The sequence below is a fragment of the Heloderma suspectum genome, chromosome 2 (genome assembly GCF_057233095.1).
Source record: "Heloderma suspectum isolate Gila_16-S chromosome 2, 16-S_ref, whole genome shotgun sequence".
Lineage (NCBI taxonomy): Eukaryota > Metazoa > Chordata > Lepidosauria > Squamata > Helodermatidae > Heloderma > Heloderma suspectum.
This window is the reverse complement of record NC_139459.1, coordinates 292,516,356-292,533,436: the sequence shown is the minus strand read 5'-3', so window position 1 is coordinate 292,533,436 and position 17,081 is coordinate 292,516,356. Positions and strand designations below refer to the sequence as shown.

The 17,081-nt window shown below is 46.6% G+C and overlaps 1 protein-coding gene across 3 annotated transcripts in view; it reads left to right on the top strand.

The window, feature by feature from the left end:
* Positions 1–17,081, top strand: part of LOC146354824 (uncharacterized) — a 46,741-nt gene that overhangs the window by 10,253 nt on the left and 19,407 nt on the right. Inside the window, exon 1 of one of the 3 annotated variants that reach the window (XM_084839919.1) lies at positions 13,492–13,535. The exons of the other annotated variants lie outside the window; for them this stretch is intronic. Coding sequence (XP_084696045.1) covers positions 13,526–13,535 — 10 coding nt within the window. The 5' untranslated portion in view covers positions 13,492–13,525. Of the gene's footprint in view, positions 1–13,491; positions 13,536–17,081 lie in introns of those variants that run through there. 3 annotated transcript variants of the gene reach the window in all.

The window sequence follows — 17,081 nt, the reverse complement described above, 5'->3', positions numbered from 1 at the left end:
TTCAAACTTCATTCTCTGATACGAACCTGCTTGCACTGTTTCTTTACTGCAGGGTTGGGCAACTTGCATCCCTTGATATGGTTTGGCTTACAACTCTCATCAGCCCTAGCCAGCACAGCCCACAGTGTGGGATGATGGGAGTTGTAGACCAAACCATTTGGAGGGCCATGTTGCCCACCCCTGCCTTACTGAGCCTTTGCTCCAAGAAGAACCTGACTCCTGCATCTCCTCACACACCCACACTCTGATCAGTGGAATGATTTCTTAGTCTACACTAGATCAGCACTTTTACTTCCTCCTCTTTCTTCCTACTGAGTAATGCCTGACTCCACCAACCTAGCTTTGACCCTGTGCCCTTTCTTGGCATGATCCAGAGGTGACTTTTATTTACTGCAAGCCTTGGTCTTGGGTAAGATTCTGCATTGTTCTGGTCTTGACTGCTTTGTTTGGGAGAACACTTCAGTGCACACATTTGCTGTAGTTGGAGTGGGTTTTGAAGGCATGTAGTGGTTGAGTTTAATAAACCTCTCTGCAAATTTTAGTGGGCTTTTATTTGCTTAGCCCTAGCATTCATCATGATTGGTGAATAATGAACAATGAAGGTTCAAAAGAAGGTATAATTCCTGCAGATCTTAGCAACATTCCTCCCCCTAGGGAAGACCTAGGCCTCATCTACATGGCATGGCTTTTACCCTTCACTCCATCGCAGCTGCACAGCATTGCAACTTTGAATTGGCTTCTGCTGTGATACACTCGTGATTTACTGCAGGATTCCCCAACAGACTCTGCCATGTCCTTTTTTTGCCATTTTAATGTGCAGCTGTGCAGGCCTGTGAACATGGGGGTGCGACACTTCAGTGGCTGTTTTGTATTTTAGGGGTTCTGTTGTGTCTGTCCGTCCCTTGTTAGGTAAAATGTGGGTGATCTGTGCTCCTTCATTTCCACGCCAACTGTTTGGCAATTCCCCAGCCTGAGACTTTCGCAACGGTTCGCACTCACCCAAGGCGTGAGAGGTACATGCCTACCTGTCGCTCCGAAGTGGTGGCCGGAGTGAAGTTGGTCCTCCCCCAAGACCCCGCCCGCCGGCCCTTGGGCACTGAATCCAAAAGCAACCATTGTGAAGATACGAAGCTGCAAAAATGTGCAAAAGTGATTAAATAAATGAAAACGCAGCTCTGTGCCTCTGTAACTGCACAGCTGTGAAGGGATGGGGGGAGTAAAGGGGTGTCACAGAGTGACACAAGCACTACTCATGCCTACAACATGCCCACTGCAAAATGTGAAGTCGGTTTGGAGAAGGGACAGACAGTGCGCAACCGCGGGAAACCCGCAGCAAACCAAAAACATCACAGCAAAACCCCTCTTTGGAAATCCGCACTTTCTGGGACAAAACCATGGATGGCTGCGAAGGTGGCGACTGCATCGTATGTCCTGAAGGACCTCGACTCACAGCCGCCCCGGATTAAAAGGCTCATGTAGATGGGGCCCTAGGAAGAAGATGCAAAGCAGAAAATATTATCTGGGGAACTTCAGAATAACCGAAATACATGGGGACACAGGGTGTTATTTCAGCCAATGCTAAAACTCCAGCTAGGGAATAGTCAAGAGTCCTATCACCTTAGCTCTGAATCAATGTCGCAGGTTATCCCACTGCTAGTAACCAAATGTGATAAAACCACATAAGCAGAGTAAACCTATGTTGACTTCATTACAACTCTGAAACTTCCTGCCACAAGGCTGTCTGAACTATAAACCCTTTAGGGCACAATTGTATGCATATTTAGACAGAAAAAATAAAAATAAAAGGATGGGATTGCTCAAATGTACTTCGATTACACATCCTTAGTTACCATTCCTAATAAGTAAGAAGAGTCTTCCCCAGCCAAACAAGCTCTCAGTAGGTTTTCCCAGAGACCAGAAAAGTTCCCCAAACTCCACCCCAGCCAATCCTTCAGAATCAGGAACAGAGGCTGTTCAGTTGTGCTTCCTGTTGCCTCTGGGTTCTAGGATGATTGTTTCAGTGACTCCTGGCTGAAGTTCCCTTTGGTCAGACCTCTGCATCCTGTGCTAGCCTCTGCTCCCTGCTTGAAGCTTCATGAGCACCTCGCAGCATGGCAACCTGCAGTGTTTTATTCATATCTTCTAGCAGGGTTATCTCAGACAGGAAGGCTTCCTTCTTTCCTAGCTGTGAGCTCTCTCCCATTAACTACCAGCTCTCTTCTAGTCCACCATACCAACTAACAACCATTAGCTGTCCCTTAACTGTCACCAGCTCAGTCTGCAACTGGCTTTTCCTGTCCTCTCACTAATGGACCGTTTTCAAATCTGACTGGCCAGGAGGTCTGATCAATCATGATCCTTATGGAACTTCTAACTGCCAGTCACATTTGTTGACCACCACCCACCACAAACAAAGTTAGCTTCTCTCCCTAGCCATTTTCAAACTGTCAGTTTGAAGCCTCTCTGCCTATAGCAACCAATATCCATAGGCCCAATATCAGGTAGCAGTGCGTAGGCCTCTGGCCTACGCCATTACATTATAACTTCATTCAAAGAATGCAAATATTAAAATCATAACCAAAGAGATAAAAGTGCTGTATTTTTTCATAATAGGATTTGCAGTTTCATGAACAGTAAAGTTGGAAACATACTTAAGGGGGTGGGGGAGAATGGACCATAATAGAATATAAGGCTGAATGTGTGTGTGTGTGTGTGTTTATTAATTCCTGGCATCAGAAGGGTGTTGGCATAAAATCTGTTCAAGATGCATTCCTTTTACATCAGAATAAAATTGGCCCCAGGTCTTCTGCAGGAATTTTAAAAACAATGCATGGACCTGATTCAGCAAGGTACAGCAATCAAATACACGTTTTAATGGGTCTCTATTAATAGATCCATTGTCTACAGTTATGAATCTGGCACACGCTTAAGAACCTTGTTGACCTGGTGCCTGCTTATTGTCTGAAATGTACTAAAAAATTAAGAAACCTCCGAAATAATTCAGATCATGAGTCTTCGTTATCCAAAAGAAGGGATAATGCCCTAGATCATCACATTCTTCAATGGTACTAAAGCAAAAAAAGTCCCTAATTTTCTGCCAGAAAAAACATATTGTCTTTTCTTAAAACAAAAATAAACTAAAAAACATCCTCTTGAGAAATGTACCACTTTTTAATATTTTCTTTCCGTTTTTTTCATAACAGGAAAAGGTTCGCTGTTTCTTTGTTGAATCTGACATACCAGAAGCTTAATATTCCCTTTTTTATTATTTTAACAGTAAAATACTGCACGCCAAGGCCTCTACTAGGAAGTGATCTGTTTATTTAAAATACATTTATGAGCAAGCAAATGTAAACAACTGTTTCTCGTAAACCAGTATGCCACCCTCATGATGGAGGATTGCTGAACCTTCTATCCCACTCCACTCTTGTCGTTTCGCATACTTCTCTGACACTTTTTCTTGTTTGGTCTCTAGTCCCTTTTGCCCCATCATTTTTAACTGCAGTCTCTCAAATGTTCCCCTTATTCATAGGCCTTTTCTACAATTAAAAAGCTTTTGTAGCCACCCGGCTCTTGTGAAGAAGGTTCAACATCTAATTAGAATGTGACCAACACTTTTTTAAAACAACACCTCACCGTTGAAACATGTATTAAAGCCATTCCTGAAGCCAAGATGCAATTGGATCTTCACCAGAGTAGTCTTGTGGTGGGGGAAAAAATATTTGCGTTCAATTTGCTTTCAGATATGTTCAGTAGTAGGCCCAAATCTGATTAGGTGCAGAGCGTTAATAATGGAGTGTGAAGACAAGTTCTATGTATTATTCATAATTGGTTAGTGAACCTTATAGGCCTGAGCTGGAACCAAACCAGGGCAACTTTCATCACAGCCAAGGATAAACCAGAATTAAACCAGAAACCCTAATTGTTTGACTCTCATGATTTTATGGCACCCTGCCCACTTGTAGGTATTTCTTAAAATTTGCGTGATGGATCATCAAGGTAATGTCTCTGTAGAGCTAGCAATGAACTATAAATCCTATGGATAAGCCCTCCTTGAAATTGGGAAAGAGCCTCTTTGTAACCGAGTATCCATTCATGCAATACACTTTTCAAATGAGGCGACAGTTTACAAGGCAGGAAGTCCCCTTAGGGTGCAATCCCATGAATGTTTAGGGCATAGTCCTATCTAGATAGGCGGCTGCCTCCAAACTTGGAGGTGAACACTTATCCAAAGCAAGGCAGGAGAAGCACAGAGGGGATCGTTCCCTCCCCGCTCCTCCTGCCCTGCATTTTCAGCTAAACGGCCGATTGCGGCTGTCTAGCCGCAGGAGCACGGAGCGGGGAAGGAAGCTGCATACAGGCAGCTACACTCTCCCCGCCCCAGAACGCCCCCAGCCACGCCCCTTTCTGGCTGCTCCACACTCCTCTTGTGAGTGTGGAGCACGAGGCTATTCCATGCTGCCTATGAGGCAGCGCGGAAGTGGGGGAAGGTCGGTTCCCGGATAACAGCAGATCCTATGGCCATCTAGCTGCTGTCCAGCGGCCATAGGATTGCACCCTCCGATAGAAGCAAATACCACAATTCCCAGCATGCTGGCTGGGGAATGTTGGGAGTTGTAGGACTTTTTTCTGTCTAAACATGCATAGGATTGCACCTTTAATGGGATTTCTGCAAAATGTTTTGAAGGCGTGGTAGAAACATGCGAACATAATGCCATCAAAAGCAACTCGGATTTTGGAGAACATCTGTTGGTATGACACTAGCAGAATGGGGACTCCTGGGAAGGAAAATATTATGTCCAAAAAAAGTATCAGTGAAGACATGACAGGACATATAGGAAAAAGGAAACATCCTTCAGGCCAGGGCCTGCATATAAAAGAATCACTAATTTATTTTCATGCCTGTTCAAACTGATGGCCAGCAAAACATTTCTTCTACAAACTTTTTGCACACATGCAAAAGGAAGGCAGCCAACAGTAAGATCACTAATCTTCTGTGGGTGATTAGCATGAGTGTATTAGAGTAAATATATTTTGGCAAATAGGGAATAGATCTAGAACGTTGGTCACGTCTCAACAAGATTTACAGGCATGCCTATCATACCCGTTTCCTTCCCTTTCCATTTCTTAGATCTTCCTTCTCATAAGAAAAAACTGAAACACATAACTTGATTGGTACATGAGGCAAAGTTGATGGCCTTTCCACATACCAGCATTGAATTGATGTGGCTGTGTGGTTGTTTGGACACTTGGGAAAGTTCTTATTTTAGTTCTTCCTTTACAGTTCTTATAGTCCTCATTTGTTCTTTTAATTAAGGGCACAATTCTATGGCTGCTAGACAATGTCTAGACAGCCAACGGATTTTTCGTTTCCTGGGAACCGAGCTTGGAGCCAGCACTCCGAGGTCGGTTTCCAGAAAACTGTCTCCCTGCCCCCTTCCCTGCCACCTCGTAGGTGGCACGGTTCGTCCCCGGCTCTGCGCTCAAAAGAGCAGCGTGGAGTAGGGGAAAAGGGGGGGGTTACGACGCTTATGCACCGTCCGGCCTCCCCCCCGCTCTGGAAACCCCAGCCCCTGTCCACATGACTCTCCAAAACTGGCAGTCCAAAGGGGCAACCCCCTTTGGTGTTGACCCCGCCACCCATGGCAGGGCTGGTTCTTATGAGCCTCTTCCCAGAGCTGGTCCAATCACAAGAAGGACTCTAGCCCAATCCAGCCACAGCACAGTCCCCAGCTGCAAACACCCTGTAGCAAGCTGCAACAGAGAAATAAACAAAGTGAAGCCAGCAAAGCTCTAAAGAAAATGAAAGAACAAGAAGGCACTCTTGCAGGCAGGTAGTAGCAGAGGGCTGGATATTTTCTGTCAGCCAATCAGTCCCACTCTGCTCAGTTGTTCCCTCTTTCCTACTCCCAGACCATCTTGATTCATTCTCCAGATTTGTAATGAACCCCAACTCTTATGAACAGAGCACAGTAGTTGAACTAATAAAGTAGCATAACATGTTTTCTCAAAATTATAAAGCCAAACTTTAGATTCATAAAAGTCTTGAGGGTTGGTCTTGGTCCCTGCTATTTTGTGGCAGCAAGATCAAGGCAAAGGAAAATCTAATAACTTGTTTTAACAACAAGCATGTAGTTGTGTAGAAAAGAAATCCAGAACTGTAAAGTATAGAAAGTCTTTAGGTCTAGGCAGAAAATACATGTTTTGTGTGCCAACCTGTGTGGGTGGTATGAGGGGGTGGGGTGGGAGAAGAAACTTGATTTGTATACCTTTTTCTTGTATAACAATCTGCTCTGACTCAACTGCTAAATGTGTGCCTGCGTTCTTGAATATCTCTTGTCACCCAGAGTTTATCTTGCTTGAAGGAAATGGATGGTTGCACATTTAAAATGGCTTTTCAGGGGCACGATATGCAACAGCAAACATCAAGATATGACATTTTAAATCTATTTGTACCTTAGTCATCAGGAAAATGATTTCCAAGAAGCATCTACCTTAGAAAACGAGAATTAAAAGTAGTAAGAGCTCCTTAAGTGAGTTGTATCTAAAACATTGTTATCCAGAACTTTGTGGCTGTCTTCACACCTGGCATTTTATCCCACTACAAACTGGTCCACTTGATTCCAGATCCTTCCTGGGATCTACACTGGCCCTGTATACAGGCATCTCTCATAGCATGCCCCTCCACATTATATCTTCTCATGATTGGGCCGAGCTGCACAGAACAATCAGGACAGAAGGGGGCTGCTGGCTCCATGCCCCCTCCCCTCCCCTGATCATTGGTTCCTGTAACATGATTGATGGCTCTGCCCATCCCTCCACTCCTCCACAGCCGGAGGGAAGTCGCAAGCCCTTCTAGTGGCCTGGATAGGGGGCTACGGGAGCTGGTCCCCTCCTTCCTCCGAGGGGGAGAGAGTCTTCTTGGTGGCTTAGCCCAAGGTTGCTGGTGCTGCTAGCCCTTCTCTGCTAAATATGTCAGTGTGTGATGGAATGAAATGCAGTACATTGCTTGCACTACTGAGTTTGAAGGGTATACCGATTTCCAGGTTCCCAACTACAGAAGTAAGAAATCCACAAACGGACTTGTATACAGTCAATGCACCAAGCCATCCCTAGCAGCCCCTGCCCCCAGGCGATCGCTTCACGGGGGACACCTTCTTCATTAGACCCAGCTTGCTGCCCCCCCCCCCATGCTGTTGTTGCTCTTTCCCCTTATTCTGGCTTCCCAATGACCCTGCAGGGTGGGCTAGGAGAAGAGATAGTGGCTGGCTAGTGGGAGGGAGTGCTATGGAAAACTACCTCAGCATTACTGCCTTATCTAAAACAACTCCACACCCCAAAAGGAAACCATTAAAAATGACCATTCCAAGCTCTGCATGATGAATTTATTCAGAGGAGGAGAAAAGGCACATTTAATACCTATTGAAATCCTAACTGTCAAGCCTTTATCCTGCATGGCTGAGAAGGGAGACTCCCCCATCCACCCTAGGAGGAAAAAAGCTCATCAATCTGATGAGCAAAAGGGAGAAGAAGCAGTCGGTGAAGTCAATGGGAGGGTGATGTTCCAAGTAAATGCATTGAAGGGGATGGGAAACCTTCAGAGTGCTACTCTAAGTAGACTTACAATGCACTCCTATGCATGTCTACTCAGAAGCAAGCCACACAGATTTCAATGGCACTTACCCCCAGGAAAGGAAAGCCTTACAGCCAATGAGTTTACTCAGAAGTAAGCAAGTAAGCGTCTCCAAGGGGATCTTGGAAAAGCATTTGTGATGGTTAACCACTTTACAGTTCAAGCACCCGTAGTGGAATGGGAGAGAGGCAGAAACCCCCACCGTCCCACCGATTTGTTGTCATGACAATGTTATTCAACACCGCCCAGCAACATCCCCAGCATACCCCCACACAAAGCGGGACAAAGTGCAAAAGGGGAAATACACAGGGGAGAAATGGTGATTTCAGTCGCAAGCACAGAAAATGCCGAGTTTTCCCCGTTCTCAGATAACACGGGAAGAGGGAAGGAAAGTTGTGAGATAGCAGCAGGAGAGCAGTTGTTTAAAGCTCCTGTGAAAACCAGTGATTAAAGAAGAATGATCCTGCTAAAAAACCAAGGTGAAAAGAGAGCCTGTATCAATGTGCCAGGAGATCTGTAGGTAAATGAAAATACACATTTAGTAGAAAATACACAAAGCAACACTTCAAAGACACCACCTTACTCAGTAACTTGCTATTAATTTTTGTGAACCGCCCAGAGAGCTTCAGCTATTGGGCAGTATAGAAATAAATAAATAAATAAATAAAATATTCTTGACAGAACTCATTCATGGTCCTTCTAGGCAAGGCTTTTATGGTTCTGTTGCCCTGCTGCATTCATTAAATTTTATGAGAGGGTCCAAACCTTGTTGTCTTCCACTTGTAACCCTCCCATGTTTTCCCACCACTTCTTCCATCTTTTTCCTTACTGCAAAAAATCTATTAAGGGGAAAAAACTGGAATGGTTGCACAATGCCTTCTGAATGGTGGTGCCAGGAGCCCTCTGTCTGGAAGCACCTCTGGAGTCTGCAGTGGTGGAGGCCATTCACAAAGTTTCCATTCCACTTTAGATGGTAGGGTCAGCATGTCATAATGCTTGTATATCCCAAGTAGCTGCACTTTAAAATAAGGCAAATAGCATCTTTTTCACAGGAAACGTAAATTACGTCACATCAAAAAAGCAATGTGAACTTTAGTTGGAGTTGTGAAATATGCTTACTGTTCCTTGACTATACAATGCATGCCATCTGGGTCTTCCCTGGCACTTGTTTGAAAGCTTTATTTGGTGCCAAACATGGTGGTGCCTCCTCCTGGAAGGTGGCTGCTTGAAGAAAGTCACTCCAGCATCTGGACTGGCATCCAGTACCATTCCAAGTGCAAGATGCTGGGTTCAGCCTGCAAAGGCCCCTGGCTTGGGTTGTACATGCTTCATAAATTGCCTCCTTCTATATCGGGGTGGAGAATCTCATGGACCAAATCTGGCCCTCCTGGGGTCACAATCCAGCCCTCAGGATTCCCCATATGCTATTTTGAGCTGCATTAATAGAAGTATAGCTTCCAAATCCTGGGAAGTACTAGTTCCCCTCTACCCAGCACTGGCTAGGCCTCATCTGGAGTACTGTGTCCAGTTCTGGGCACCACACTTTAAGGAGGATGCAGACTAACTGGAGAGGGTTCAGAGGAGGGCAACAAAGATGATCAGGGGACTGGAAACAAAGCCCTATGAGGAGAGACTGAAAGAACTGGGCATGTTTAGCCTTGAGAAAACACCAGCAGCCACAGATACCAGCAGCAAATAGCAGCAGCAGAGGGCAGCAGCTTTAAAGACGAGGGAGAAAGGGGCAAACGTGGATTTTATCTGCTCTTTCTTAGCTGCTGTTCTCTTTTATCTCTTTCTATCTTTTATATTCTTTTACACTGTTGAACATTTTATATCCTAACATTTTAATATGTGCCTGGGAGGACTATTGAGCAACTCAGGGGGTCGGGCAGGTGCCACCATAACTGTGGTCACAGGCAGGGGGAGGTATGGCATTGGGGGATTAACAGGCCAGCTGAGGAGAAGAGGGGCTAGACACCTTACAGCTGTCCCCTCTTCTGGTTCTTCCCCCAGCCTGATGGTTCCTGGCAGCCTTACCAGTCTGCCCTCAGGTCTGGTGGTGCTGCTGCTGAATGCCAGGTCAGCCCAAAATAAAATCTCCCTCATCCATGATTTGATTGTGGATGAGGGGGCTGACCTGGTATGTATTACTGAGACCTGGGTGGGGGAACTGGGAGGGGTCACTCTCTCCCAGCTGTGCCCTCCTGGGTACTCGGTGCAGCACCAACACCGACTTGAGGGTCAGGGAGTCTATAGGAATTCAATCTCCCTCTCCAGGCTTCCTGCTAATTCGAGTGCAGATCTTGAGTGTTTGTACCTTGTGTTGGGTACCCGGGAGAGATTAGGAATTCTGTTGGTGTACCGCCCACCCTGCTGCCCATCAGACTCCCTGCCTGAGCTGACGGAGGTGGTCTTGGACTTGGTGTTGAGGACCCCTAGGATGATGGTCCTGGGGGATCTCAACTTCCATGCCGAGACTGCTGTATCCGGGGCAGCTCAGGATTTCATGGCCACCATGACAACCATGGGGCTGTCCCAACATGTCATCAGCCCAAGGCATATAAAAGGACACACGCTTGATCTGGTTTTCTCGACTGGGCAGGAGGATGGTGATCTGAAAGTGGAGGAATTAACATCTGTCCCTTTGTCATGGTCAGATCACTTCCTGCTGAGGTTTAGACTCCTGGCAGCCTTCCCCCTCTGCAAGGGTGAGGGACCTATTAAAATGGTCCTCCCCTGGAGATTAATGGATTCTGATGGATTCCAGAGGGCTCTGGGGGATTTTCCTGCTGGTATGGCTGGTGCTCCTGTCAAAGCCAGGTCACTGTGGAATGCAGAGATGACTCGGGCGGTTGACACTATCGCGCCCAAGCACCCTCTCCCTCTGAGCAGAGCCCAGCCAGCTCCTTGGTATACACCTGAGCTGAGGGCAATGAAGCAAGAGGGGAGATGGCTAGAACGCAAGTGGAGGAAAACTCATGCTGAGTCTGACCGAACATAGGTAAGAGCCACTATCAAGCCTACTCTGTGGCGGTGAGGGTGGAAAAGAGACAGTTCTTTTCCACCAGCATTGCATCTTCTCAGTGTCGTCCAGCGGAGGTTTTCCAAGTGGTTCGTGGCCTGTTACATTCTGGGCCAGGGAGAGAGACAGTGGAACCCTTGGTGGCACACTGTGATGAGTTTGCAAGGCACTTTGAAGATAAAGTCGCTCAGATTCGTCATGAATTGGGCATCACGATTAATGCAGTTCCATTGGTAGAGGCGTTCAGAGCACCATCTGGTCCAGTTTTATTGGATGAGTTTCAGTTAGGCCTGAGGCCTGAGGATGCGGACAAGGTGCTTGGCCAAGTCCGATCGACCACTTGTGTGCTAGACCCTTGCCCTTCATGGCTTATTAAATCAAACAAGGAGGGGATGTCTGGCTGGGTCCAGGAGGTTGTAAATTCCTCCTTGAGAGAGGGAGTGGTGCCTGCCACTTTAAAAGAGGTGGTAATTAGACCACTCCTGAAAAAGCCTAACCTGGACCCAGAGGATGTTAACAATTATAGGCCAGTGGCCAACATCCCCTTCCTGGGCAAGGTGCTTGAGCGGGTGGTTGTAGGACAGCTCCAGGCACTGTTGAATGAAACGGATTATCTAGATCCATTTCAATCGGGATTGAGGCCTGGTTTTGGAACGGAAACTGCCTTGGTCGCCCTGTGGGATGACCTCTGCCGGGAGAGGGACAGGGGGAGTGCGACCCTGTTGATTCTCCTGGACCTCTCAGCGGCTTTTGATACCATCGACCATGGTATCCTTCTGGATAGGTTGTCTGGGTTGGGAGTTGGAGGCACTGCACTGCAGTGGTTCCGCTCCTACTTGGATGGCCAATTCCAGAAGGTGGTGCTGGGGGATTATTGCTCTGTGTCATGGCAATTGTGCCATGGGGTTCCACAGAGCTCTATTTTATCCCCTATGCTGTTTAACATCTACATGAACCCGCTGGGGGAGGTTATCCGGAGGTGGGCTGAGGTGCCATCAATATGCGGATGATACCCAGCTCTACTGCTCTTTCTCATCAAAACCAGGTGAGGCAGTGGCTGTTCTGAATCAGTGCCTGGGCACGGTAATGGACTGGATGAGGGTTAATAAACTGAAACTCAATCCAGACAAGATGGAGGTACTGTTAGTGGGTGGTTCGTCTGCCCGGCTAGGTGATATTCAACCTGTTCTGGAGGGGGTTGCACTCCCCCTAAAGGATCAGGTTTGTAGTTTGGGGGTGCTTTTGGATCCAGAACTGCCACTTGAGGCACAGGTGAACTCAGCGGCACGGAGCACTTTTTATCAGCTTAGGCTGGTATACCAACTACGCCCTTATCTGGACAGAGATAGCCTAGCTACAGTTATCCATGCTCTGATAACTTCTCATCTGGATTACTGCAATGCGTTATACATGGGGCCGCCTTTGAAAATGGTCAGGAAACTTCAGCTGGTCCAAAATAGGGCAGCAAGATTGTTAACAGGGACTGGCCTGCGAGCTCATATTTCGCCAGTACTTTTCCAGCTGCACTGGCTGCCAGTCCATTTCCGGGCCCGATTCAAAGTGCTGGTATTAACATTTAAAGCCCTTAACAGCTTGGGGCCAGGTTATCTGAAGGATCGCCTCCTCCCATATGTGCCTGCCCGGACCTTAAGATCATCGTCAGCGGCCCTTCTCTGTGACCCCTGCCAAAGGAAGTGAGGCGGGTGGCTACTAGGAGGAGGGCTTTTTCTGCTGTGGCACCCAGGCTCTGGAATGAGCTCCCTGGTGAGGTTCGCCTGGCACCTACATTGTATTCCTTTCGGCGCCAGGTGAAGACCTTTTTATTTTCCCAGGCATTTTAGCTTTCTAGACTTTTAGCTTTGCTGTTTTAAATCTGTATTTTAAACTCCTGCACTGCTGCTAGGTTTTATTGTGGTTGTATTCTCGTGTGCTGTTTGGTTTTAATTTTTGTGAACCGCCCAGAGAGCTTCGGCTATTGGGCGGTATAGAAAATAAATAAATAAATAAATAAATTGAGAGGAGAAGAGAAGACTGAGGGGAGATAGGGTAGCACTCTTCAAGTACTTGAAAGGTTGTCACAGAGAGGAAGGACAAGATCTCTTCTCGATCATCCCAGAGTTCAGGACACAGAATCATCGGCTCAAGTTACAGGAAGCCTAAACGTGAGGAAAAACTTCCTGACTGTTAGAGCAATACGACAATGGACCCAATTCCCTAGGGAGGTTGTGGGCTCTCCCACACTGGAGGCATTCAAGATGAGGCTGGACAGCCATCTGTCAGGGATGCTCTGACTTGGATTCCTGCATTGAGCAGGGGATTGGACTCGATGGTCTTGTAGGCCCCTTCCAACCCTACTATTCTATGATTTTATGATTCTATATGGCCACACCCCCTTCCCCAGGCTCCACTCCATTCCCCAGGCTACCAGTAGATGGTTTCTTGGCTTTTGCAAAGTTTTTCCTCATTCTAAAAGGTTGAAATAAGGCTTCCTTACAGGCAGTAAGACCGTCAAGCTAAAATGTGCTGGGATTGGCTCTTCCCCTTTTGCCTTTGGCCCTGCCCACCAGTGGAATGCAGCTTCCCAAACTGAATTAAACCATCTGGATCCATTAGCCTCTGGGGGCAGACCATCTTAATAGGTCCCCCACCCTTGCAGAGGGAAAAAGCTGCCATCAGTCAGAGGCTTTATCTACACGGAGCTTTTATCCTGCAATTGAGATTACTCCTTCATGGAAGTTTGCAGGCTCTTTACATGACACTGTGACCCTCCAGGGAGTCTCTTGCACTAAATACCCTTTGTTCCATTTTTAAATAGATCGCAGATAACGAGCTATCAAATTACCCTGTTGTGATCCGCTTGAGTTCCCTCCATGAAAAGAGGTAAAGCGGCAAGAAGAGGAGTGAGATCAATGAAACATATGCAAGACTCAGATAAGGGAGAGAAGGAGAGGGAAAGGGGAGGGGGGAAAGGAAGCAGGTGAAAAAGGGAGTCATTGTGATCTTGCATTTAAAACAGAAGCAGAAAGCCCCATTTTAAATGTAGGATTTTAGCCTGGTGTAGAGATGCCCTTAATCTTAACAGGAGGTGATCTGACCATAACAAAGGAACTGATTCAGAGCGCCCTACCTTCAGAGCACCATCCCCATGACAGGCTGAGAAAACCAAGTCTAGAGTGTGCCCTGCTACATGTGTTGGGCAGATGATATGTTGGGGCTGTCCCATGATTGTCATGGAGGCCATGAAATCCTGAGCTGCCCCAGACAAGGTGCCCTCAGCATGAACGTTGACATCCCCCAAAACCAACATCCAGGGAGACCTCAGCATCACGTCCAAGGCTACCTCTGTCAGCTCAAGTAGGGAGATTGCTGGGTAGTGGGTTGGGCAGTACGCCAGCAGAATCCTCAATCTGTCCTGCTGGCCCAACACAAGATGCTAACACTTCAGACTAGTAGTTGGATAGGGAGGAGGGGAGGGGGGGGGAGAGAGAGAATTCTTATAGACCATGGCACCCCACCCCCCGGCCCTCAAGTCTACCCTGATACTGAACCAAATACCCTGGTGGACACAACTGGGAGAGACTAACTCCTCCCTGTTCACACACCCAGGTGTCGCTTATGCCTGCCAGTTTCACCACCTCATCCACTATTAAATCATGGATAAGGCAGGTCTTATTATGCACCGATCTGGCATTTAAAAGTAGCATCTGGAGACCCGAGGACAGGCTGATATTTCATATCTCCCAAGCTGGCCCAGCTGCTGAATTATCAAAGTCCTGGAGTGTTGAGGGGGAAGCTGCATCACTTTGCCCAGCCTCTCTCCACAGGTCTTGAGCCACAGGGGAAGACCCCTTTGGCTCAAATCGCAGGCTCGCGCCTCCAGCAAGCTTGATATACCTGCAGGAAGTGGGGCAGAAACAAACCTCAGCACTGGCCCCCAGGTGATTCCACTCTTGCCCTCAAGGTCCCAGGCATATATACGATAGAGAACATCATATGTGATGTACTTGCTTTTTCCTTCACAAAAGTGATGGTAGTATAGGAAAAACCCCATATATGAAGAAGCGCTAATTCTTGCTCCTTCCCCAGCATTCCATTGCTGATTATATGTACTGCTATTGTATTATAGGACCATAAGGTACCATCATGCTTGATATGTCATGAGGAAGGTGTAGCTCAGATGATGTAGTGCTGGAAAAAGAAAATGCTAGGAATTATTCCTTTCTACTGGAAGGGCTTTCTGATCAAGAAGTTACTGTAATTGTGACTTAGTAAAACCTTCTGTAAGGGCCGCAGTGGCTTAGTGGTTAAGACGCTGAACTGCAGACTGGAAGGTCGGCAGGTCAGCAGTTCGAGACCCGAGTGCTGCGTGACGGAGTGAGCTCCCGTCTTCAGTCCCAGCTCCTGCCAACCTAGCAGTTCGAAAGCAAGAAATTGCAAGTAAATAAATAGGTACCACCTTGGCGGGAAAGGTAACAGCGTTCCGTGCACCTCGGTGTTCAGTCATGCCGGCCACATGACCACAGAAGTGTCTTCGGACAGCGCTGGCTCTTCGGCTTAGAAACAGGGATGAGCACCGCACCCTAGAGTCGGACACGACTGATTGGGGACACCTTTACCTTTTCAAAACCTTCTGTAATAGAGTTTCACATTAAGTTGGGGTTCAGAATATCAGGTGTTTTAACACTTGAAATAACCAGAAATAGGGACAAAAGCAAATTTTAATCTAGTTAGGCATTGCTAAGCAGACTTATTGGGGGCTGGATTGTGCACAGGCTTTAAAGAGATAGTGAATTCATGTAATATCCGTAACGAGATTAAGAAGTGAGGTAAAATGTGTAGGAATTTCTTTGTTCATGCACAATGATTTAGCAGGATCGGTGAAGTTATTTTTCAGCTCTTTAGTCACCAGTAACTCAGTGGAAATAATTTGATATTGTCCAATTATCCATAAGAGGGCAAAGTTCATTTCTGTTACTATTTGGTTAAGTGGGGTACCCTTATTCCTACCTAACCACCAGGCTAGTGTTGCTGAAAGGTGTTCTTGCAACACATGTGAATGGCATGGGCTATCGCATGATAACCTGATGTCGACAATGCATATTAATGGGCAGAAAAGAGAGTGCCAGCTAATAAAACCTCTCACTGCAACTTCTCAGACAGACTGAATCAGCTTTTGCAATGGCCGCATGATTCCCCTGAGTCAACATTATATAGTGAATTGGTTACTGCCCTAAGTCTAACTTGTGGTTGAGTTCCTCTGAATACCCAGAATAAGACAAACAGCATTTGGGTGTTATGCAAGGTCAATGCTCTTTCCCAGATATACTTTCGTAAATACACTACATGTCTGACACCCTCTTGGCTTGCTATTTATAGACAGTCTAGCAGAGCAGCAGACAGAGAACTGGAGCAAGTTTAACGACACCTGGAGAACCAAGTTTAGTTTATCTCAGCTTAGTTCCCATTTTATCAGATTGATGGGAAGTTCCTAGTGGATTCTGTGTACCTGGATACTTTCCTTTATTCTGCCACTGTTTCATTTTGTGACCTTGTTCCAAGTCACTACAGTTCAGTGTCTTAGGGCTGAACTGCACATATTGAAGGCACATTAGCACAAGAATCTAAGAAGAGCCATGCTGGGTCCGGCCAAAGGGCTATCTGGTGTAGCATCCTGTTTCCCCACAGTGGCCAATTAGGCCTCTGGGAAGCAGGCAAGCAGAACATGAGTGCAATAGCCCTCTATTATAAGAAAGACCGATTAAAGACAACTTTTGTGTAAGGGAAAAGCAACTTCTGAGGAAAAACCTGTGTATATGTGTGTGTGTCTTCTTTCTCTGGCACCTACTATTCTAGTGCAATTCATCCTTCAGCTGCTCCCTGCCCCCCTCACAGGGTTCCATGTTTGCCTTCACAAGCATGTACTTGGAACCCTGTTTGTGGGAAAGGGGGAAGCAGCTTGGGGAGGCAGAGTTGCCGGGAGGGGCAATTACTTAGTAGTAACCCCAGGTTCAACATCTCTGGCATCTCTGATTAAAACAGCTCTGAGGTAGCAGACATGGGAGAAACTTCTGCCTCAGGTAAAGTAAATATTGAGCTTTTCTATATGAGGCATTCATTGTGCACTCATGATTCCCTATTCACAGTCATTTATGGGTTCTTTAGATGACATCATGATCCTACAGTTTCGCTTATGCCTTTTAAGAGCACTTTCTGGGGGCGGGGGTTAGAGCAGGGAAAATGGGGTGTTATTTCTGAAAGCCAAATAACTACTTGTGTATTCATGGTATTCCACTATAGCACAGCACCACCTAGAGGTTATGTAGCAGAAAAGCAAGAAAGGAAAAGCTGTTTGTGTAGAGCTCAGATCTCAAGTCTGTGACGGAACCGAAAGTAGATACAGTTAACAGCGTCATGTAGAAAAGCTCC